At 47.6% G+C, this 22,888-nt stretch overlaps 7 protein-coding genes across 7 annotated transcripts; 2 read left to right on the forward strand and 5 right to left on the reverse strand.

Annotated features, from left to right (window-relative positions):
• Nucleotides 1-514: 514 nt before the first annotated feature.
• N7503_004750 (uncharacterized protein) lies at nt 515-4,986 on the forward strand (the record flags this gene model as incomplete). The annotated part of the gene is made up of 3 exons (XM_057064297.1): nt 515-548; nt 599-1,316; nt 1,362-4,986. The coding sequence occupies 3 exons, from the start codon at nt 515-517 to the stop codon at nt 4,984-4,986; spliced, it is 4,377 nt and encodes a 1,458-aa protein (XP_056922040.1).
• A 603-nt stretch (nt 4,987-5,589) lies between these two features.
• Nucleotides 5,590-7,977, reverse strand: N7503_004751 (dynamin family protein; the record flags this gene model as incomplete). The annotated part of the gene is made up of 5 exons (XM_057064298.1): nt 5,590-6,867; nt 6,922-7,054; nt 7,114-7,189; nt 7,246-7,657; nt 7,717-7,977. The coding sequence occupies 5 exons, from the start codon at nt 7,975-7,977 to the stop codon at nt 5,590-5,592; spliced, it is 2,160 nt and encodes a 719-aa protein (XP_056922041.1).
• A 1,822-nt stretch (nt 7,978-9,799) lies between these two features.
• N7503_004752 (uncharacterized protein) lies at nt 9,800-12,052 on the reverse strand (the record flags this gene model as incomplete). Its single annotated transcript, XM_057064299.1, has 1 exon — nt 9,800-12,052. The coding sequence occupies one exon, from the start codon at nt 12,050-12,052 to the stop codon at nt 9,800-9,802; it is 2,253 nt and encodes a 750-aa protein (XP_056922042.1).
• A 633-nt stretch (nt 12,053-12,685) lies between these two features.
• On the reverse strand, nt 12,686-14,071 carry N7503_004753 (uncharacterized protein; the record flags this gene model as incomplete). Its single annotated transcript, XM_057064300.1, has 2 exons — nt 12,686-13,313; nt 13,368-14,071. 2 exons carry the CDS (start codon nt 14,069-14,071, stop codon nt 12,686-12,688), a joined length of 1,332 nt encoding a protein of 443 aa, XP_056922043.1.
• Nucleotides 14,072-14,347: 276 nt separating this feature from the next.
• On the reverse strand, nt 14,348-15,884 carry N7503_004754 (glycoside hydrolase family 15 protein; the record flags this gene model as incomplete). The annotated part of the gene is made up of 2 exons (XM_057064301.1): nt 14,348-15,609; nt 15,662-15,884. The coding sequence occupies 2 exons, from the start codon at nt 15,882-15,884 to the stop codon at nt 14,348-14,350; spliced, it is 1,485 nt and encodes a 494-aa protein (XP_056922044.1).
• A 1,616-nt stretch (nt 15,885-17,500) lies between these two features.
• Nucleotides 17,501-17,968, forward strand: N7503_004755 (acetoacetate decarboxylase family protein; the record flags this gene model as incomplete). The annotated part of the gene is made up of 1 exon (XM_057064302.1): nt 17,501-17,968. The coding sequence occupies one exon, from the start codon at nt 17,501-17,503 to the stop codon at nt 17,966-17,968; it is 468 nt and encodes a 155-aa protein (XP_056922045.1).
• Nucleotides 17,969-19,972: 2,004 nt separating this feature from the next.
• N7503_004756 (asparagine synthetase B family protein) lies at nt 19,973-22,249 on the reverse strand (the record flags this gene model as incomplete). Its single annotated transcript, XM_057064303.1, has 6 exons — nt 19,973-20,820; nt 20,877-21,068; nt 21,122-21,386; nt 21,447-21,530; nt 21,579-22,036; nt 22,087-22,249. 6 exons carry the CDS (start codon nt 22,247-22,249, stop codon nt 19,973-19,975), a joined length of 2,010 nt encoding a protein of 669 aa, XP_056922046.1.
• Nucleotides 22,250-22,888: the final 639 nt, after the last annotated feature.

The raw sequence follows: 22,888 nt of genomic DNA on the forward strand, positions 1-22,888 counted from the left end.
TTTCCACATTGGTTTGTATATGCTTCATATAAAATCTATGAGGCGTGTCTATCAGTGAAGGATTAGGATAATTGCGAACTTCGATTATCCACCCCTCATTCTCGAATTGCAAACCCTTTCTGCCAATCATTCTTAATTCCCCTTATCTTCTTTCATAATTCACAAGCCGCATTCTATGAGGTCCATCAGATCGTTGATTCAAGACAAGAACTGAGACATACAAGCTCAATGGAATTTGTAGTGTCCCAGAATACTGGAACGAACACTTCATTTGAATTTCACTTTTTCTGTTTTTCCACATCAGCATACTGGCAACTGGACATTCCATGCATGCAGTTGAATTGCACATAGCCTCTGCCAAGAAAAGGCTGTGACGGGGATTTGCAGCTGAATCATGTCCAATCATAATGGTCAGAGTCACAGCCCCTCGTAGAACGGGGCGGCAGGATCGACGACACACTCACTTGTTTTTCTTCAATATTCCAGAACCGGGCCTCTTTACCCAAGAAGCACGATGTCAACCTCTCTCAACGATGACTGGGTTCAGTGTCGGTTAACCTTTGTAGTTAGGATGCTACCCGAACTGACAAGACTACAGGTCAATCAGCTAATGCTCTAGCAAATGACGTTCGAACATGGTCTACCTCCATCTCAAGGTCCCGAGTATCCACCATCGATGGTCTCGGATTCAGTGAAAATGTCGATGCCGAGGCGCTGACCAGCCTCGAAAGCCTACTTCGCACAGTACAGCAACTGAAGCTCAAAAGGATCCGTGCCGAGGCACTCGAGGAATTTCAATTCATTGCAGCTGGGGAGACTTTTGCAGTCTCAAAATGCCACTACGAAGGGTCTGTGGTCGCCATCAAGCGCATCCAACTCAAGGCAGAATTCGAACGTCAGCATTTCCAGCGCCGCTTGCATTCTGTGCTACGAGAGGTCCTGATCATGTGCCATCCACCACTTACGCATCACCCGAATATTATCAGTCTGCTAGGATATGGATGGTCCGTGGAGAAGCAGCAGCTGTCCCCCTTTCTCTCCGTGGAATTTGCTACCGGTGGCACATTAAGGGAATACTTAAAAGAGTCTCCACAACCGATTCGGAGCAAATTGATACTCATGGGGGATGTTGCAGCAGGTTTAATGGCCTTACATAGATGTGGAATCGTGCACGGCGACCTGAAAGCTGACAACGTGGTTATTTTCTCTTCGCTGGACCGCCCGTCTATGTCAGTTGCCAAAGTCTCAGATTTCGGACATTCGATCCTCGTGAGCTCAACGCCCGAAAAAAGAACACAGTATTTTGGTACCAAATTGTGAGTCTGCCGTTCCGTCTCGAGATTAATGTGCTAACATCGCAGATACAATGCACCCGAGGTGGCTACCCAGAAAGATCAGCCCATTCCGATTGAGCAACTTCCTAAATGCGACATCTGGGCATTTGGTTTGTGCGTGTGGGAGATACTGGCAGATGGAAATCTGTACTTCCAACGTGATTGGAAAACCGATCTGACGTTTCAGCGCCCTCCCGCATACACAGTGTCACCATCGCCTGCGAATTCAAAGCCCCACGAAGTCTCAGCTGACGAAGGCAATCAGAATGCTTTTGGTCATTTCGACCTTTTTCATCTCAAGGCAATATCAATTCAATTTCTGGAAAGCATGAATATTCCAGGAATTGGGTTTGAAAAAGGGTTCCTGAGACCTCTTTTAGCTGGTGCACTGGAGGTCGATCCCATCAAGCGGATATCGGATCTAAGTCGACTGCCAATTATTGGATTCTGGAACAAAGCACCGGGAGGGCTCTCACTCCAGTCAAAGCTTGCCACTTATACTTTATCTGGAGACATCCGGTATTCTATTTTCAACAGAGATGGAGGTCCCTACATCATTTGGGAACAGCAGCAGCAACTCTTGCAGAGTTTCGAAACCTTGGCCCAGCAGACGGATCCCCAGAAGGATAATGGGTCTGCTGCATTCCAGACGATGCTTTGCTATGCGAACGCTTTTGGAACATCCATGAACTTGACAAAGGCCAGTCAGTATCTACATAAGACTGAGATTTCAGGCCATTTGGTGGCCGATATTTTGGGTTCTCGGCTCCTTGATGGGTTCTCTGGAAAGCCATCTGATTCGCCGAAGAGATATCATGAATGTCTCGCCCAAGGCCTTTGTAATATATGGAGCAAAAAGTCTTCTACCATCTTTGTGCACAATGGCGAAAATATCACCGACTTCGCCGATTACCCTAGCTTGCGCGATGCCTTTATCGACGAGGGGAATTTGATTGGCATTGACCATGACGACATTTCGACCATTTTTCTCACGCGAAAGCGCTCTCCTGAGCGCCATAATATTTTGGAAATTGCTATTCAAGAGGGCGATATAGATTTCGTAAATTTATTGTTACCCAAGCTTGGCAGAAAGCTCACTGAGATGACAACAAGAGAGTGTCTTTTAGTACAAGCATGCCGTAACGGTCACGGTAACATTGTGAAACGGTTACTGCACGAAGGAATCACCATTTATCGTGATGACTCAAGCTCTTGCCTTCTACATTGGCTCTTCTGTCTGGATGACACAAGTTTGTTTGAATTACAGCGGCAGCTTCAAAATGAGAATCGTACAGACGATCTCAAGCGGGCCCTCAACCATGCTATCGCCCAGAAGATTACGATTCATCCGCAGTGGCCATTTCAAATACATGGTACCCCACTTGCTACTGCGGTCGCCGCGGGGAGCGTTGCTGCTGTGGAATTGTTATTGCTATTGAACGCCAACCCCAGGGCTGAGGCCTTTGCTGCGGTCGACAGCGAAGCAACTCCAACATTGACACCTATTCATATTGCTATATCCTACCAGCTCCCAAAAATTGTCAAGCTCCTATGGCATGCAGCATTCGGGGAGCGATTGAGTCCTGCAAGTCAAATGTACCGCAATAATGCCTTGGGTCGATTCCCAATTGCTTGTGCTTTGAGCTTCAGGAGCAATGCCGAACGGTTTGCTATGCATGGTAATGGCCATAGAAAGTGCCTCAGAGAAGTCATTCAGCTCTTGCCAGTTGAAGCATTGGCCCAGTCCTCGCCCGAGGGTAGGAATGCCCTCACGCAGGCAATTGACCTAGAAGATGTTGAAGCTGCGAATCAGATCTTGGAATATTACCCCGGCCTTGTCACTAGAAGGATTATCCAACCAGGAACAAACAACATGTTTACATACCCCCTCAATTTTGCGGTCCAAATGGGTTCACTTCGCGAGACCGACGAGTCGATCCAGATATTGAAAACAATTCTCAAGCTTGATCCAGCCGCAATCAACAGACCAGACAGTTCCTCAGCGAAGTCAATACACACCGCAGCCATGGGTACATCAACTCATATCCTAGAGTTCCTTCTCGAGAATGGCTGCACATGCCGTGAACTAGATAGTAGCGGACAGACCCCTTTGTTCTTCTGTCGAATTGCGAGTATGGTCAGCATCTTACTGCAAAAGGGCGCCGATATTAATCATCAGGACCGACGGGGGTATACTCCTACCCATACAGCCGCAATCCAGGGCACGGAAGAAGTTTTCTACGCACTTGTTGATGCCGGTGCCAATTTGAACCTCATGAAAAACGAAATTGGGACTCCCTTGCATTGCGCCGTTCAAAAAAAGTCTCTGTCGATGGTAGAAAGGCTTATAAAGGCGGATGTCAACGTCAACGTGAAAAACACCTACGGTCGCACTCCGCTCCTCGTCGCAATGGACACAGGTAGATCTGATTTGGTTTCCTTACTATTTGAAAACGGTGCGAACCCGTTTATTGAAGACAAGAGGGGTTCGTCACCTTTCCATATGGCTCTTGCTTGGCCCAACGCCAGCGTGCTGAACAACTTCCAAATCCACACCCCGCTCAGTGAACTATCATGGAAGAAAAGGGTAAAAGCATTACACTTTGCCGCCGACAATGGGGAGCCCGCTGCGCTGAAGCTTTACTTGTACAAGGCCTTTGGATCAGGGCAGAGTGTCGACAATCCTTATTTTCTGGACCATAAAGATGTCCAAGTAGCTCTTCACAAGGCGACAGCGGCTTGCCGGGCGGATTTAGTTGATGTTATGCTGGCCTACGGGTTCAAAGTGGATGCCTTGGACGCCAAGAGCAATACGCCTCTCCTGATAGGGTGTCAAATAGGCCGCGAGCATCCTCTGATCAACCAATATACCCGCACGAACATTTGCGAAAAACTTCTTGCCAATGGCGCCAGCATCTGCAGAAAAAACAACAGAGGGATGTCGCCTTTATCTATCGCCCAAGCTCACAAAGATTATCCGCTAATGACACTATTGCTTGAGCATGCCCTTGAATTGGGTGATCTTGACCAACTTAAACTAAGATCCCGCATGCTAATGTCAATCAAAGACCCTGTAAAAGACAGTGAACATTGCAAAGAATCCCGAGCTCTCATTCGCGACGAGATGATCCATCTTGAACTCATCCAGCAGGCGATCAAAGACCAAGAATGGGACTTCGTCATGACATGCATCAAAGGACAATTTATCAACAAACAGGAACTCCGCCAGATATTTCAACGAAGAAGATGGTCCTATGGAGTTGATAGCTTAGACATGCTACGCTTCCATTCCGTCCGACGGGACCGGGAAATTGTTCGCTATCTATATCAGGTATCCACCACCGGCAAATACACCGCACAAAACGCCACCCAGATCGGGCTCCGGAATCTACAGCTTGAGTGTTCAGATTGGAGGATCAGTTTGAATCAAACTTTGTGGCCAAAGGAAATTGAAAAGCTATTTAGGACATGGAAAGAAGGTGAGCCGGAGCACAGAAGGCGGAGTGAAAGATTCATGCGGACATCGAGGGAATATCAAACAAGCAAACCAGACGATGAGGAAAGGAAATGGGGTTGGAGCTCCGATGAACTCTCTGAGGATGGTATATCATCTGCTGAAGAGTCAGAATCCGAACAAATGAAGGAAACTTGAATAATCCAGAGCTGGCTGTTATGGGAAGGACTGGCTAGCATATGGTTGACCAGGTGATCAGGGGATCCTGACGCATTGATGAGTATAGCATATCAAGTATCACGATCGTCAGTGAGCGACCAAATGCAACGCTCGTGATGCAGTACCTTTCTGAGATAGCGTTCCTTTTCTGCGAGCTTTTAAGATTCAGATTTAGCACATAAAGTGGTCGAGGCACTGGAAAAATAAATGTTTGCCGTCTTCGAGTTCTTGGTGAGCTCATCGCACAAAAGTTGGATTCGTTTTACGAACGGCTTGGACTTGACCGATTCAGATGTAGATGAGGGTTAGGTCAGGAATAGTGGCACGGTGAAGGCTTGTAGGTAGACTGGAGAGTAGAATGTATTGGAAGAGACATTGGACGATAGATATCATCTATGAAAACTATAACACAATACGGCCTCGGGGTCACTTTGGGACCATAGGGATGAGCCGTAGCTTATAGTGAAATTTTCAGTCTACAGCTAGTCTATGGACCTTGGTAATGATGATATCAAGACGTATAGAATATTTTTAACCTCGATTTTCAATAAGTACTTTCGTAGCGGAAATGGAATTCCGGCTCTATCGCTTGGTTTGAAGAGCCTCCGCTTGCCTAAGAATCTCTCCCAGATCCCGAATCTGAGTTTCTAGGTTCGCACGCCTTTCCTTTCGCCTCTCGTCCTCTCCAACAAGATAATCGAGTTGGTCTTTGGAGAGGTTTCGAACCCATTCCGTGTTGAAACAGAAGACCAGTCCAGAAGCTCCCAAAAGGTGACGCTCGACAACCTGGATGATCAAATTATCGATAAATCGCCATTGTGCCATCTGTTGGAACTCGGAGAGATTCAGAAATGTCGCAAAGACGTGTCGCAGCTTGTTGTCTCCAAAATCTTTCAGTATCACATTTAATCCCTGTTGCACAGTTTCCAATTGTTCCTTGTAGCCTTGGTGGCAGCTCTTCATAATACCCACTTCACTCACGATCATGCCAAGCTCCTGCTTTCCACGGACAGTAGCTTTTATCTTCAGGCCTTCCAAATATTGACAGATCTTTCCACGAATTAAGCTGTCGGGACATACATCCTCCAGCAATGTATCCGAAAACGCTTGAATCAGCTCCAAGGCTTTGTGGAAGTACTCGTTTGCAAACTTCCCCCAGGATTGGATCTGGGTTTTCCAAAGAAGCTCGTCCAAATAGGGCGGGGGTTTGTGCGATAGACCATCGCCGCGATTTTCATTCCATACTCGCAGAATCCAGGAGAACATATCATCTTTTGCCATGATATCGGCTTCCCAGTCTGGGGAATCGGGTTTCAATCCTGCTATCCGATTTGCAGCTCCCTCATGTGACGGGTATTCGATTTCCATCCCATGCTGCTCAATATTTCTCCGGAATTCCTCGTGCAAATTTCCCAAATGGTTCCTCAATCTTGAGGGATCTTCAAGTGGGCAATTCTCCTTGTATATTCCGGCGAGCAGTCTTTGAGCCAAGTCCTTGTACTGCCTTTGAATGTCATCGAGATAAAGCGACTGCATTTTCTCGCTATCCCTCGAAGGACCAAGCATATCCAAATCTTCTTTGGCTTCTCTTAGCTTTCTGATGATGTCTTTCTGAACACGAGGAAAGCTCTTTTTGACATGCTTGTATAGTGTATCGGCCAGGCGTTCGTTCAGATTATCGATGCCCACGAAACCGTTTAGGCTCGACCATGGTCTCTGGCTAAAGAGTCGATGCTCCTTGTCATCGCGCTCTCTGTATGTCAAGCCATTTTCAACTTCTTCAGTTGTTCGATTGCGGACAGCGAACCATCCGAGGTCGAGTTTGTAGTCGGGCTTTTGATTTTTGAGGAGCTCAATAGTCTGAAGTTCCAGTTAGAAAGTATGTAAGATGCTCGGCCAAGATCGAAAGTTTACCTTTGGCTCATCGTTCTTTTGCAACATGTCACATTTAGTAACAACTCCGATAGTCCTGCTCATTGCTCCTTCCTCCATTGCGAGACGAAGAACGGCTTGGTTAAGGATATTGTCGACGGCAGGCATCACCGCCCTGGAGAAGTCAGTAGATTGTCAGTAGATTGTGATAACTCATCAATAAGACAAACTTACAGGACAATCGCATGAGGGTTTTTCATATACTGACGTGCAAGACTCTCAGATAACTCCTGATCCGCCCTAGAGCCACCTGTAGGTGCGAGAGTCAAAAATTAGGGTCACCAACCAGGGGTGCTGTCAGCTTACCACTGATAAGTCCAGGAATATCAACCACACTAAAGTGGGCCTGGTCATGCTTGTAAACATTGACCCTCATGACCTGCTCATGGAGTCGACCACGCCCTGCATTTCCATCAAGCCCTCCTGGTGTTTCATATTGCGCATGCTGCTTTGCAAATACATCCTCCAAATCTTTTTTGAGATGATGAGAAACATTTTGCCAGGATTCATTGGAGTATTTGCGGGGCAAGAAGGGAGCTCCGACCCCCTTTGAATGAATAGTGATGGTGTAATGCGGGTCCTTGGAAGGATCACATCGATGAATCGTGGTTTCAGTGGCAAAGAGTGTGCAGATGCCATTATCCACCGGGAATGGAAGCTTAGTGAGAGCCTGCAAAAGAGAAGATTTGCCGCAGCTAGTGCCACCAACAGCAACCAGCTTATTTCTTTTAGTGTCGTATACACCATTGGCTGGGTGAAATTGGTGTTGGGACTTACCTGGGGCAGTGATAGGCTGCTTGTGTCGATTTGATAGGCATTTCGGACTTCGTCAAAGAATGCGAGCAGCTCTTCGCCTTTAACGCTGCCGATACTTCTCAGCACTTCCTCATCAGACTCATCGTCAGGCTCGGGTGTAGGGCTCTCTGCGCTTTCTTCTTCATCTCCATCATGGGTAGATACGGATGCATCCAACTGAGTTTCAGCCTCAGTATCACGAGAAGAGGCTTGTTTGTCTTTTGGAACTGTCGAATTCGACATTTTGAGCTTCAATTGTTGACTTTGTACTGATTGGATTATGGATAGGAATGGCAAAGTGAGATTAGACGTGGGAAACAGAAATTATTTTGGTGAACCGAAGGGGCTTTTAAGCAGAAAACAAGTCTAGTACGTTTATGCTGGGACATAACGAGCTGAACGGTTGCAACTAGCACACGATCTGATTAGCGCACCTGCGCATTAAGCGCTAACGTTTTGGATCTCGGGAGGCCATGGAACGGCCCCCAACTCCTCCACTTCTTGGCCTCGGTACAGCCTCGGCGAATATGATATCAGATGATTGGGGGCAATTGCGCCTTGTAATGCCCTAAGGCAGCGCTAATGTACAAACCATCACCTCCATTGCGACCCTATTCCCTATCAAGGACCGCTTGAACTAGACCCGCCCAGTAGCGGGAACAGAACCAATGTAAAAGGCATAGCACGCTCAGCCCAGGAGACGCGTCAGCTCTACAGGGGTATAGGTGAATGATAAAGGATTGTCTCCGGCCTTTTAAATCCAATTGAATCACTCAGTCTGTGCATATCCAGTCCCTGGCTACAACGTCTACGTGGATTCGCAATAGTTCGGTTGCATTACAAGTACATGGTATTTGAATTGAAATTTGGGCTTTATTCACTTGTCACTGGTTTCTTGCACGTAAACAGTAGCAGCCCTAATACACAAGCTACGGCAAGTGAACGTGATGCTCATGAATGTCACGAGCATTGGAAATGTAGAGTGATTACTCACCACAAAGATAGTCCAACATCTCACCTTCACTAAGCAGAATCAGCATAGCGCGGTAATCATAATTCAGACAAAATACTGATATACATACCGGTCTCCAGGGTAGCACAGTGTGAATCAGAAGGTACCTTGTCATGTACTCGATAACATCACTGCTCCAAATTTAGAAAACTGCACCTTGCCTAATAACCCTAATGATGTGTTCAACTGATAGCCTCTTTTGGGAATTGATCGGCTTATATGAATTTCGTGGCCGACTATCATTGGCGAATAATGGTGATTTGCTCTAAGTTTGAGTTATAGCATCATGTTCAAATATTTTGGTTCGAACTTATTAGAAGTCGCAATTTGATCGAAGGAACACAGTGAGTGGTATCGTCGTAGAATTCTGCACATGAAAGCCCTTATGCAGCATTGTGGGTCCCGCTCGACAGAAAGAGAGGATATTTGCGACTTTCCAATCCTTAGCGACTCTTTATCTGGACATGGGTCATGTTCGTCGATGAGGTCGTACATATCGTCAGAGGCCCTGATAATTGTTAGACAAGAACATACATGAAATTAGAATACTCACACTTGTCTTACTATTTTGCCCTCCTGCAAATGGCCGACAGAGTAGATCGTGTTGTAGTAAAGACTGTAAAGCCGATTTTCGGTGCTCCCAATCTCCTTTGGCTCACTGGCCCCAAATTGTTGAAAGTAAGTTGCAGGGTATATATCCTTGCTAGTTCAAGATCTCAACTCTTACCTCTGCCTACAAGGGAAGGGCACTCGAAAATCTACCAAAACGCAAATTGGCCTTCTTGACAAACTGCGGTCGTACTTGTGCTTCATTGGATTGGAGTGGCGATGTATCAGAGATTGCGAAGAAGGGGTATACCGCATCATGCCTAGTTAAATTGTTCAACCATCCTATCGTGGGCAAAGGGAGGCCGCAATACAATTGATTATATGCCCGGTCTCGTTACTAAGATAAGAGTACAAATGATATTCGTAATTCGTTCTCAGCTTCATATCATGTATGACGAAAAGTTCCCATCAATTGAATTATCATATATAAGCAGTTCAGTCAAATCAAACATTAGTCAGCTCCGGCATATCGTAGACCACATCAGGCAGTTCTACCCCCTTAGGAGCCGTCAAGATTCCAAACTCAGATGTGAACCCAGAGTCCGAGAAACTTTGTCCATAGAACCCTACAATAACCTCATCGTCATTTGGTTCAAGTGCGATGACGCTCGATCCATCATCTCCCTCTCCCTCATCTTCTTCGTCACTGTCATAGCTATCACCGCCTTGATCATCGTGCAAGCAACCCCATTGAGCCCCATTACTCAGAGTCATGCGAATTCCCGACAAACTACCACCCCAATTCCTGCTCTGCGTGCGAAGCCGCACTTTGGTGATGGTTTGCCCTTCAGGGAGGTCATGTTTCTCAGACGCATGTCCTCCAAAGTGGTGTGGCCCACCATGCCGGTTACGGGCAGGGCCGCAATTCTCGTGCCGCCCATCAGCATAATGCACGACCGCTCCGTCCATGGTACATCCAACTCGGAGATCGATCGCTGTGGCTCGGTGCAACTGACCATCTGTGCCGCGGTGCTTAAGAAGCATAGCCCATTGAACAAACTCATCGTCACTGGTCTCACTCCCGAAAGGCTCGGTTCGGACAGATTGTTTCCGAAGGACCATGTTGCTGCCGGGGATCAGGATGTATGGGTTTTCTTTCAACAGCTTCCATGCATCGGCGACAGTTCGTTCTTTACCGTTCATTCCAAGAGCAAAGATCTTCAACGGCTCGTTCCGGTCGAATTCTTCAACGCTGGTGTTGATGAGAATTGCAGTGCATTGGCCAGTCCAGTCGGAATCAGCGAATCGGACTTGCTCCTCCTTGCCATTCTGAATCTTCACTTGTGCAAGACCTGCCGAGCAAGAGATCTTGATGATCTCATCGCGAGGTTCCTCGCCGTCAGTCATTTCCTCCACCTTGTCAAGATCAATGTCAAGCTGAATGTTCACGACAGCGTTCCTGAAGCCCTTTGAAACAGGCATGTCACCAGGGAGTGCAAAGTGCGGAAGGAGCTTGAACTGGAGAACATCGCGAAGATCCCACTTCGAGTCATTGACCATCTTATCGTTTGTCTTGTGCTCAATAATATTCATCGCCCAGGATTTGCTGTAACCTCTCGCCATGATACCAGTCGTGTGATCAGCGCCAAATGCGTGGCCGACCTCGTGAAGGAAGGCGCCCTGGCCGACAAAACAGGCACCGCGCATAGTGTCGCATTCGTTATTATCGTTACCGACAGTATCTCCGGTAAGCGTCATGTCGGTCAGACAGGCGGGGACTTCTTCCAAGAAGCGAGGCCAAGAGTAAGTAAGGTGGCTACCAAAGACTCCCAGGGAGATTCCATCAGACTTATGGCAGCCCAGCGCCGCATGGCCCATGATCATAGATCTTTCCGTGGAGTAGTGAGAATCCAGAATCAGTCCCGCGACAACAGGGCGGCATCTTGACTCGAAGGGACCGCCTGCTTCAACCAGAGCTGCTTCAAAGTATGCATGAAGGGCATCTCGATTCCGACCACGAGAATTCTGCTGCGCAACCTCGGCATCTCTGATCTCCGCGACAGTCTTGTCAGATCGGATAATATGGACCTTTGCAACAGCAGCCATGCGGCTCTGATCTCCAGGTGTTGTTTGATGAGCCATTTGCAAGGTCGTATTAGACATCCATTCCTCTTCCAGGCGGAATGAGCGTCTACCCAGCCCCTTTTGACGGAAGTCTTCGGCCGTAACAGCTTGCCACATGTACGCCGACATGCGCAGCTTGGCAATGGCCGCGTCGAGACTGCTATGCGCGGTCGAGATCCCACCGTATTTGGCGGGTGGACAGTCAATAAGGAGAGGCGAGTCCTTAGCAACGAGAATGGCCAGGTGAAGGGGTGGAAGTTGCAGCAAAGGAATGTAGTTCACGGTGATCTCCAGAGAGTCCGAGACTCCTCCGGCATGATGCAATTCGAAAAGAATCTTGTTGCTTCCTGGAGCCAGCATCACCAGTGCCTTCCACTGTCCTCTGTTCAAGGGCCAGTGGTTCACAGGATGTGATTGATTAAGCATATCAGCTGACGAAACAGACACGAAATTGGTTTCCTCGGCGTAGTCGAATTCATGGCAGGTACCGTCAATCACCACACATGTTTGGTGTAGCACATCGCCATCTTTCAGATTGACAATCTCGAAGGGCCTTTTCTCCGTGGGTACAGGCTGGACCCGACGTTTCGGTGGACTCGAGACAGAGTCAGACTCCATTGATCGTTTCGCCATGGTGAGTGCTTGTTTGAATATTGGATTGTGGATAGTATAAGGAGGGAGATCACATCGCTTATATACTACTCATTTAGAAGAACCAAACTTTAATGGTTCAAAAGTAAGACCTAGGCAGCGACAAGCATTTCCAGGCATCTTTCTGGTGGCGCCCATCGGCTACTGTAAACGGTTAGCTTATGCCGCTGCTGCCTATGGAGCTCGAATCATCACCGCTGCCTGCCCCACTTGGATAACGCCCCTAAATTGAGTCTCGGACAGAAGACCCTGGTTTGATCGCCAATAGGAGAATCGCGATTGGAACACGGGGCGGAATATTCATAGACCCGGATCTGGTCTCTAGCCATGGATAATTTCCCTTGTGGCGCGTCGGTTGCACAATAGAATATTGCTTTGGGGGTACTATTGATTTCGAACCTCGGATCGTGAGTTACCTGGACTTGATACTATAGACGGCAAGATTGACTAACAATAGACAACTCAATGGAGGAGCAAAAGCCTCATCGCTATGTAATCGCAGCTCAATCGTTGAAGCAATTCATGTGTTTTTATTCCCGACGAAAGAATCTAAGATTTGATCCTTGAAAACCGATGTAGAGGTAGAACTGGAATGAAATTTTGCTGTACTGGCACTTAAGAATTGGCACCCCATCCCGCCGTCAATCTCCAACTTTGTCCGACTTCTCCAACTCCCCGGACAAGTCCCACCATATGGTCAACGAACCCAGCATCGCCTCTGTTGACTCGCTCCCGTCTCTCACGCTCTGCCTCGGAATCGCCGCGCTGGATACCAAGAAGCTGATCGGTATCCAATCCCTGGACCCTTTCCGCGTCCATCCTGGTTAGAGTATTTCCTTGTCCACATCTTTGACTCCACGCCATTCGTTTGACAGCAGGTCCCCAAAATTCTCCCAAAGTGGCTTCGTCCCGACCGCGAGCGTAATCCTTAACCAATCCAGAGTGAGGATCAAGGGAGATCGAAGAATGCCAACGTGTATGAACCAGCTCGTAACGCTTCTCAAGGAACCAGATGATTGGCCATGTGATAATCCACAGCTGGAGAATAACGAAAACCCACCAGATGTAGCGGTTCGCACGTAGGCGGTTGATCCAATGGGGAGAGTAGATAGTGACCGATTGCTGAGCTATAGTGAAAGAGAAATCGACCGAGCCGAGGTAATTGAGGGAGCGAATATGTGAAGCAAGGACATTGCGCATCGCTTTCCAATCGAAGCCTGAAATTTGGCGATGGAGAGTAAATCTAACAAGATGTGGTTAGTCAACAGGTTCCTAGGATACCGAAAGGGAAACATACGATTTAACAGGGGACGGATCATTGCAAAACCGTTCACACCATAATTTCAAATTAGCCTCATTTGATGTGGCGGGTTGCTCATCAGAGCCATCGGCACCAATGCCTGCATCTGAGGCGAGAAGGGCATCGCTGTCCTCGCCACGAGGACGCGGACAACACGGCGCCTTATAAGTGCGTGACTTGATTCTTCCACCGCGGAAAGCAGGCTTATAATCCTCGTCATTGAGCACTTCTTCCTCCGTCCATTTCCAGGGTCCTCGTGTGTCCGCCTCCCACCCACTCAGCATGGTCTCGGCAAGATCAAGCTTGAATTCAAAGTCGGTAACGCTGTTGCTTCCCTTCTGCTTCTTATCGTTATTTGATTCGGTGTGTGAGCCCTTGATCCAAAGTAGTGGTCGCGGGGGCAGTTTCATCTGCCGGCGAATAGCGTAGAAGAGCTCATCGCTGTTGCGCGAGAAGCTCGGCGCAATGGAGATGGCGCGCTTGTCATCGGCCTTGATGTTGGAGTCAGGAAGAATGTATGCGGAGTCCACCAGTCGAAGGTGAAGTGGAAGAGGAGCAACGCCCGGAGCGGGGTTAGAGGTTGAAATGGGAGGAATGAAGTCAGGTTCGTCAGTGTAAGGGGGTGGGAGGTCATCTTCGATGGAATGTAGCGAATGTGAAGATGCCGCGTCGGGGCGATCGCCCTTGTGGATGCGACCCATGGTTCCGCCGATAAGAACGAAGAAAGAATAACAATTAGAATTCAGTACCAGAATCGGTCAGAAGAACAATCTATTTGGAGATCACTTTTTGACTGGGCTATTATTGAGACAAAACGAGGAGAGAAAAAAAGGATTGGGGATATTAAGGGTCCGGAAGTTTTTAGGCTGCAAATCTACGGAGAAGAGCCGCTTCCCCTCGCATCCACGCTAGTCTGGATAAGGTTAGGCTGCGGGTATTTATAAACATCGCGAAATGTGTCCCAATCGGGAGTCCCTTTACCATGCACCGACAGAAGGAGTCGTGTAACTTCCCGTCGCCGAGCTTCCTTGACACTGCGAAGGTACTTGGTTCGCACTAGAAGCGCCCCAGGAACTCGGCACATTACCAGCACGGCGGTCCTCGGCAGTGAGGAACGCGGCGTAGGACCAAGTGAGATCTCCGGCAGAGGTAGGGACACCGTTATCTCTGGTGAACTGCTCTGCTAATGATCCATTGCTGGGCGTGTACTGCTGCACGATAGACATAAATCCGTCTGCGTAGGTTCTGACCGCGCTAGTGAGCGAGGAGTAAGTGGATGAAGAGCTGGAGTAATCCCCAGTGGCAGCGGAAGAGACGAGGGCCTGGAAGAATGGGAGGTTGGTCTGAGTGACAGCCAGCGAGCCTTGCTTATTCCACTGATATAACGCGTCATACAATTGCTCAGCGGCAGCCAGAGTGGCCAGATACCAAGGGTTCCCGCCCTGGTAAGTATCCTCCGCATAGCGTCCAATAGCGACCGCACTACCGGCAGATTTACCGCTGTTGACGGAATAAATCGATCTGAAAGAGTCAACAACCAACTTGTGATTGGACAAAGCGCGTGCAGAACACGGCTGGAAGGTCGTGTCATCACATGCAGCTTCAGGGTCGAACGTCTGGATGGAGCTGATTAGGGAATTCGCATCCAGGCCCGAGCGTCCGTCGTTCGCCAGGTTCGAGATGACAGAAGTGCCATTCCAGAAGTCCTGGAGAAAGCATAGAATTTGGGGAGCTTGCGAATCACACCCGGTGCATGATTGACCCAGCGACTGGGCAAACGCACTTCCTTCCACTAAGGCCCGATGCTGCGCGGCGATGGTGAAGAAGGAGGAACCTTGAATCTCCTCCCAGAGATCAAATCCAGTTTGGTTCCAGTACTGCGCAACGTAATTGAGGTCGTTCTGCACAATTGGCCAGATGTTTGACGTGACGACGGACTCCTGTCCAGCCGAGATCAGATGATTACCATATGCAATCAAAGCGGTCGCTCGCAGCGCTGGCCCATCGCGCTGAGGACGCCCCCAGTCGCCGGTAAATGCTGTGATGTCCACGTTGAATTTGGGCTCGCCAAGTCCTGAGCCATCAGACAAATCGCCCGAAGGGTTGGAGACGATTTGCAATTTGGCCTGAGCAGAGATATACTGCTGAATGATAGATTCCAACGAGCTATCCCCCGCAACGAATCTGTCAACGAGGACCTTCAAGGTCAGAGCTGCATCGCGGGTCCAAGTGTAAAAGTCTAGCAATCGTTAGCTCCCAATAATTTATGTTTCCTTTTTCCGGGAACTCACAATCAGGGTTCACTTTGGATGGGGATGCAACCACAATACCAGATGAGGCGCCCGTAACTTTCGACCCATTGGCACCAATATTGTCGAGCACACCTTGGAGAGCGATAGACGATTCTGATTGGATATAGTTACTCAGGCTGGACTGGCGACGCGTAGGGTGTAGGGCTGACGAGAGAGCTCCTGGTGCCAGTAGGGCAAGTGTCAGAAGATTTGCAGTTAGCATGGTGAAGTCTGTGATGCGAGGAAATGTGAGATGATCCAATTCGCAGGATCTGCTACCTCCTTATATGCCTAGCCTCCTATGATCATGTCCTCCAAGCCCACATCTTGCCCCACGGGGCGAGATGGGGATTCGCGGCTGTGATTGGTCCGTGGCCTGACGATCACTGTGGTTTGTGATGCACCAGGAAATTACTTCATTACTTCAGATCACCAGCCAGCGGACTCCGAAGGGAATTGAGGGGCGAGTGCTTAGCACATGTAAAACTCCGAGGATAATTGGCGAATGAATGGCCTGCTGTTCTCCAGGAAATGTCTCAAGGAGTCCACTGTTACATTCGGAAACTCTCAAGATCGGCATCGTCGATCCCGGACCGAGTAAGGTCTAGTCCGATAAATGGCCGATGCTCCGCTTGTTCTTCAGGCCTCAGAAGGAAATGTGTGGATTTTGTCGTCATCAACACTGGATCATACAATTATCGGGTGTTCTGTGGAATGCTGTCAAAACTAAAGCCCGCGGTTCAACAATGTCACAATATTATGAGACTTGAACACGCCAAATCATTTTCAGCAAGCCTTATAGAATAAGCTTAGATGAGTTAGGGGTGGACCATGGGTCAGCATATCAATAGCGTCTGCTACTAAGGTAGCCTATACTTGTTTACTTCGGGGATACTGAAAGGCTCAGTCACCGTGGTGTGTAGAATAACGAGTTCTAGGTGCACTAAGGGAGCGATCATTGGCGCCTTACTATCTGTCAGAGTCTAGTTGTTCAACAAGCTTCATTTCCACCTGAAGATCACACGAGATCACCTAGTAAGATTTCATTTCTGTTAGCATTAATTTACACGTGCGATCACGTTTATTGAAACCGGTACAAACAATACAAACAACGCAATCCCCGTCCCCTCGACTTCCAATCTCTCCCTCTTTTCTTCTATCAAATCATCTATGTATTTCTGCAGATCTCAGATCAGCATCTGTTACCTTGGTTGACCAGATACCTCAGTGATCAGATGTCTTAATTATGCAATCCCGATCAGATTTCGGAAGATCCACTACTTTTGCTTTGGAAAGGGCTTTGGTGGGGCTCTCTGGTAGCATAAAAGCGGTGAGAAAAGATAAGACATTACTCACCTTGCCTGCACTGACACCTTGCTTCATTCAGCATCAAAATTACTGCTGGTATATCGTGAGTTTTCGTCGTGTGGAGCTGCAAAGCCAGCTGATCCACTGTCATGGTGAATCATTGGATACCGGATACAACTGCCATATCAGAGTTCACTTGATTGTCTAGAATCTACATCATCACAATATGAGTCCATCTGACCGGAGTCACCTTATGTTTGTCTCGTATCTACATTTCCATGGGTTTGCAATTTGGCTCGACCTTCGCATATCGTATGACATCATTCTGTAGCCTTAAATCGGCATGGACCCCATCGATGGGGTCGATCGAGACACGAGCACTCTAGTCAGAATACATCTCGCAACACACGAAGATAGTCCCTACAAGGTATGATTCTCACTACCATGCCAAAGTAACATTTATTGTTTATATCCTGTCGCGGAAACATTTGCTATGACAGAGTATCTAACTGCCGGTTCTAGTACTCCAAAATGCCATTCGGCTCACTCTCAGTATCCAACACAGCCATTCCACAGTATGCTCCTGCATATCCTATGAATGGCAGCGACTACACAAGTGAAACTGTTCTCACTGTTACCTACCAAACGTCTGTGCAATGTGTGCGCCATCTTGTGCCCGACATGCTAGAGCTCGAAAACGAGCCAGAGGTATCAGTAATGCTTTTGCAGCACACAATGTCCTCATTTGGTCCATACAATGAGTATGTTCACTCTGTCAAAGTCAAATATAATGGCGACGCATTTGATTTCTTCCTTTCCCTCATCCTAGACAATGACTCACCAATATTGTGCGGCCGCGAGCAATTCGGCTTCCCCAAGAAGTTAGGAAACGTGGCGTTGACATTAAAAACCGGATCGCCGGTTGTTCATGCCTATATGGAGAGACCAGTTGGCCAAAAGATTGTTCAAGTTGGTTTCCAGCCTGAGCAGAAAGTATAAGGTACAGTCGAGACAACGATGAAAGGGTTGAATTTACGAGTTATCCCCTCTGTGATCTCGGGTCATAGTCCGTCCGTTAAGGAACTGGTGCCAGTTGACATCAGCATGGAGGCAGGCGAGGCTTGGCAAGGCTTTGGTTCTGTTTGCTTTCCAGAGCCATCAAGGTTCGACCCGATGCATGAGATCAAAGTCCTTCGATACGGAACGGCGACTCTGTTGCGGAATGCATCCCTTGCAATTCGCCTGCCAACGCAAGTTTTCCAGCTATGATCTGTTCTTTGAGAGGTCCAAAGTCGCCGAGAGCATTTTGTTAATATCATAGTACTCTGCAAATTTTCCTTAGGGAAGAATCGATTTTCGGTGCTTATTATTCCTATGCTCAAAACTAGTAATTCAATGCCACTTTCTATATTAGCCCTTATCACTACTATATCTTCCTCATTCCCTTCCTCCTTATGATTTACTTTCACGTTTCCCTTACATTTCTCTCACTTCCTCACTTTCTATACCATAATGGGACACACTTGATGAAGAACTTGAAGAGAGGCTCATACATTATTGGCAAAACGTCGTATTTCAAGCCAAGATCCCTGGCCATGAGTCGAATTAAAACTCCTCTCAACCCACTTGCTAATGGTGGCTCTATATTTCGTCTATAAGGAACGTTAGCGGACGAGCGATCGCTCTGTGAGCGTGTACGGTATCATCAAGACTAGTGATGAGTGCTATAATCTCCTCATAAATGATCAGGGCGAGTGGGCGACCGCAATATGCCCGTAATAAGAGGAGGACAACTACGGGAAAAAACCCATCTCCATACGTGGGATGAACATCTCTTTCTTCCATGTTATCTGAGCCTCCTATCCGGTGTGTGTCGTAGACTTCAACAACCGTTCAAGATTTGTGTTCCTCAGATTCTGCGCATTAGACTTTTCAAGTCAATTCAAGGGAAGCACATATATTGCTGCGTCGCATATGACTGGTTGCTTGATTGCATGTATATGTAAGCAAGCTTATCATACTGTCCAATGGGAAATTCAAGTCTCACACCATCACCATACGTGTCTCAAAAATCAGCCGCTAGGATTCTGACTGCATATCGTACGTGTCTAAATAGGTGCCCAATCATGTTATACCATCCAATGAGATCTTGGGTTCTCATGTTATTATGCGAGTTGCCTTACAAGTAATTCCTACGCCCCGGACTATGAAAAATCAGTGGTCTTGTCGACTCTTTTTCCTTACTCCACACATCTGATTTCCTACTCAATCCACCCCGTCTATGATATTTATGCAGTTTCGTTTATCCTCACCATTTTCAATAACTTGCTTCTTGATATTGTCTTGCTGCGTGCTCTTAAACCCAATATCAATACTTTCGTACGTACTTTCGCCAGTACTTCACAGTGATCTTAACTGATTAGTGTTTAGGCGGCATTCCTACAAAATGGAAACCGAAGGAGTTTTCGCCGGCGCTTGTGTCAGCTGTGGAACCAGCGTATATACGCAAGGAACATCGCTGAGTCTCGGCGCTACTAGGGGCATATGTTGCGCTGGATGCATCGCTTCGGGGATGTACTTGGGCAAGAAATATGCAATGGAAGTAAAAGGCGCCGCTAGTAGCTCACATTCGATCGAGAAACGACAACCTCAACAAGATCACACATCGAATCCAGAGGGCCGTGCAAAGAACCGGCGATAGTGGTAGCAAAACATCAGATAAAATGTACCCATATTTTTACAGATACAAAACTCTACTTATTGACAGTCATTTTTGAGTCCTTGACGATTTATCTTTAATTCTGAGGGATGGGGTCAGAAGCTCGTATGCTTGGTAATATCGGATTTGGCCTGATTTTGAGCTTGCAATAAGACAAAGTGAGCCAATTGACTGTCTTAGTCTAAGAATTCAGACGGTTCTCCCACCAATCCTCTCGAAAAAAACCGTGAGTCAAACGAGTCGTATTGGCCCAGAGAAATTCAGCCAGAATCAGGCCAAAAAAATCAGGCGATAGCTCGGGCAACCCCGAATTTCCGAGAAAGGACCACAAATTGACTAATAGCAAAAGCAGCTCGGAAAGATATCATATCCTTTTCTTCAAACGCTCTTCGGATATGCTCTCGTGCTCCTTCCCAGTCCACGAACCCCAAAGCGTCTATATTCTCCCGAGAAGTCAGCCGGAGGAACAATTGGTGCAGTGGCCCATTCTCTGGGAACTTTGTTGGTCCGAGATACGGCTTTTTCGTCCGTGTATAGATCTCATCAGTGATGAAGGGGCGCACTGCCTCTCGTAAGATGTATTTCTCCGTTGTAGATCCATCCTTCGATGAGCATTTGATCTTCAGACTAGGTGGTAGACCATTTGCGTACTCGGTGAAGTGGTGATCTAGAAATGGAGGTCTTGTCTCAACGTGGTGGACCATGTCGATATTATCACCAAGATACCGAAGTAACAAGTTGGAGAAAAAGCCTTTCGTAAAGACATATTCTGCAGTATGAAGGGGGTGCCAACGGTTCATAATAGCTTCCCGAACCTGTCCATTCAGACTTTCTACCTGCGCAGTCTCGGGAAAAGTGGTGGCAAATTTGTTCGTCCATTCAGCAAAAGGTAGGCGACCGAGTGACGATAGCACTGTTAGAATTGAAGTATGGTTGAGCATTCTCTGCGTTGACACGGGTGTTCTCTTTATGTTCAGAAAGTCGGCTGCTGTTGGAAGTGTCATTTTCTGCTTTTGTGCTAGTTCTGCAAGTGCTGTCTCCGATAGCGAGTCGGGCCATGAGGGGTCGGTTTCAAGCATGAAATCGTGCCTCAGTTCTGCATACCCTCCAAAATGCTCATCGGAACCCTCTCCTGTTTTCATAAACTATTAGGATGACAATGGTATGTATGGAATCGAAGATATGAACCTGTTAGAATGACTTTCATTCCATGGGACTTGGCAACCTCGGCCATGGCAAGCCTCCCAATGCCATTTGTGTCCGGCAGGGGGGTTTCACTGTGCCAGATTGTATCCTCAAATTTTGAAACAATAACATCCTCGGTAATGTGTACTGGATGGAAGTCGACACCCAGCCATTCAGCCGTGCGCTGTGCAATATCTGCTGACTGTTAGTCACGCAATCCGAGAAGCCAGGGATGGGAACGCCGATACCGGACTCATCTGCTCCGCTGTCTTTATCAAACCGCACCGTGAAGCATTTGATCCGTGACAAAAGATGGCTATTGTCGTTTCCCAATCTAGCACCCTCTTCCTTGACTAGGTGAGCGACCATGCCAGCCACCGCAGAGGAGTCGATTCCGCCACTGAGATAAATTCCCAATGGTACATCAGCGCGAAGACGAATCTTAATGGCTTCCATAAGGCGATCCCGTACATTATCTACCATCTCCGCTTCGGATCTAGTGTCGGGGTTCCTCTGAAATGACTGCTCAGAGGCTGTGGGTATACACGAGGGGAGATGAAGCTCTTAACTCACCTTATCTGGATACTCAGCATCCCAGTAGACAACATCTTGAATGGGTTTAAAGCCCCTGCTTATTAAATAATGCCCAGGAGAGATCTGCTCAACGCATTAGAACAGCCGAAAAATTCAATGGACGAAACAGACCGAATGGACCCCCTTGAACATCGTTCCAGCACCAAACATCCAGCCACACTCTCTGAGACTTTGAACATCCCACTCGGGTTTCCACCCAAATGGAAGGAAGCATTTCATCTCAGTTGCAACGAGAAGCTGGCCGTTGACAATGGTGTAATAGAGCGACTTGACTCCAAACCGGTCTCGCGCAGCAATGAATACCTTTCGACGGGCATCCCATAAGATGAGCGCAAATTCACCCCGAAGATGCGACAGGAAAGATAGACCATAGTGGCGATAAAGAGCCAGCACGACCTCGCAGTCGCTTAGACTTTGAAAATCGTATTCGTCACCAAGTAGTTTTCGATAGTGTTCATCATCGTATAATTCACCATTCACGACTGCGTGTACATCGTCTATATTGTCGTGAAATGGCTGATTACCCCGTGGGCTCAGGTCAACGATGGAGAGCCGGACGTGTCCGAGATCTGAGGAGGTTCAACATCTTAATCGTTCTGTGAATGAATAAAGCACTTACAAACTTTACCATCTTCACTAACCCATTGACCCCGCGCATCGGGTCCACGATGTTGAATCGTGTCTAAACTCTCACTGAGCTGATCATCAAGAGATGCGAGGTGTTTCTCCGTCGAAGATACGGGGCGGCCTTCAAGTGAAAGCAAGGCACTGATTCCGCACATGGTTGTTGTTTTCCAGCAGTGCAAAACGTCAATATTCGAAAGTCACAAAAAGAAATTGGTTACTTTCTGCTAGCGTTAGTCTCTGGCTTTAAGTGAGGAGCACGGGTTAGGCGACCAACTGTTTTCTTTAGTGGCTTAGTGTGGATGCCAAGTAAGCGGGGATTAGCACTACTCGTGCATGTTGAACCAATAAGATCATCACTCCATTCCGCCCCAGGGGTCCGAGCGATGACTATAATAGAACCACCCCCAGTCGACGCATTTCCCTCCAAGATCCCCACATCCCAGCGTTCAAAAAGCAACACTAGAGGGCTTCTACTCTAATTTGTTTAAGGTATCAAAAGGAGGGAATGTCCCATCAAGAAAAAGGAACTTCAGTCTTGAGCTTTTCGTCTCTCTATGGGGTGCAATTTCCATACCTTCTATTACCATGTCAAATGGTGAAAGGAACAACCCGAGATACAATAATGTGGGCAATTACGAGAGCTATAAGAGAACAGAACTTTGGAAGATGATCTACGCAAAGATGGCCTAAATTGTCCGCAAAGACCTTAGGCTCGGTTAGGATATGATGAAAAGGGATGACACAATTCATGCATTGGAAATGATACTTTCATTGGATTATTCTCCGGCCTTTGC

The sequence above is a fragment of the Penicillium pulvis genome (assembly GCF_028828015.1).
Source record: "Penicillium pulvis strain IBT 33274 chromosome Unknown contig_23_segment0_segment0, whole genome shotgun sequence".
NCBI lineage: Eukaryota > Fungi > Ascomycota > Eurotiomycetes > Eurotiales > Aspergillaceae > Penicillium > Penicillium pulvis.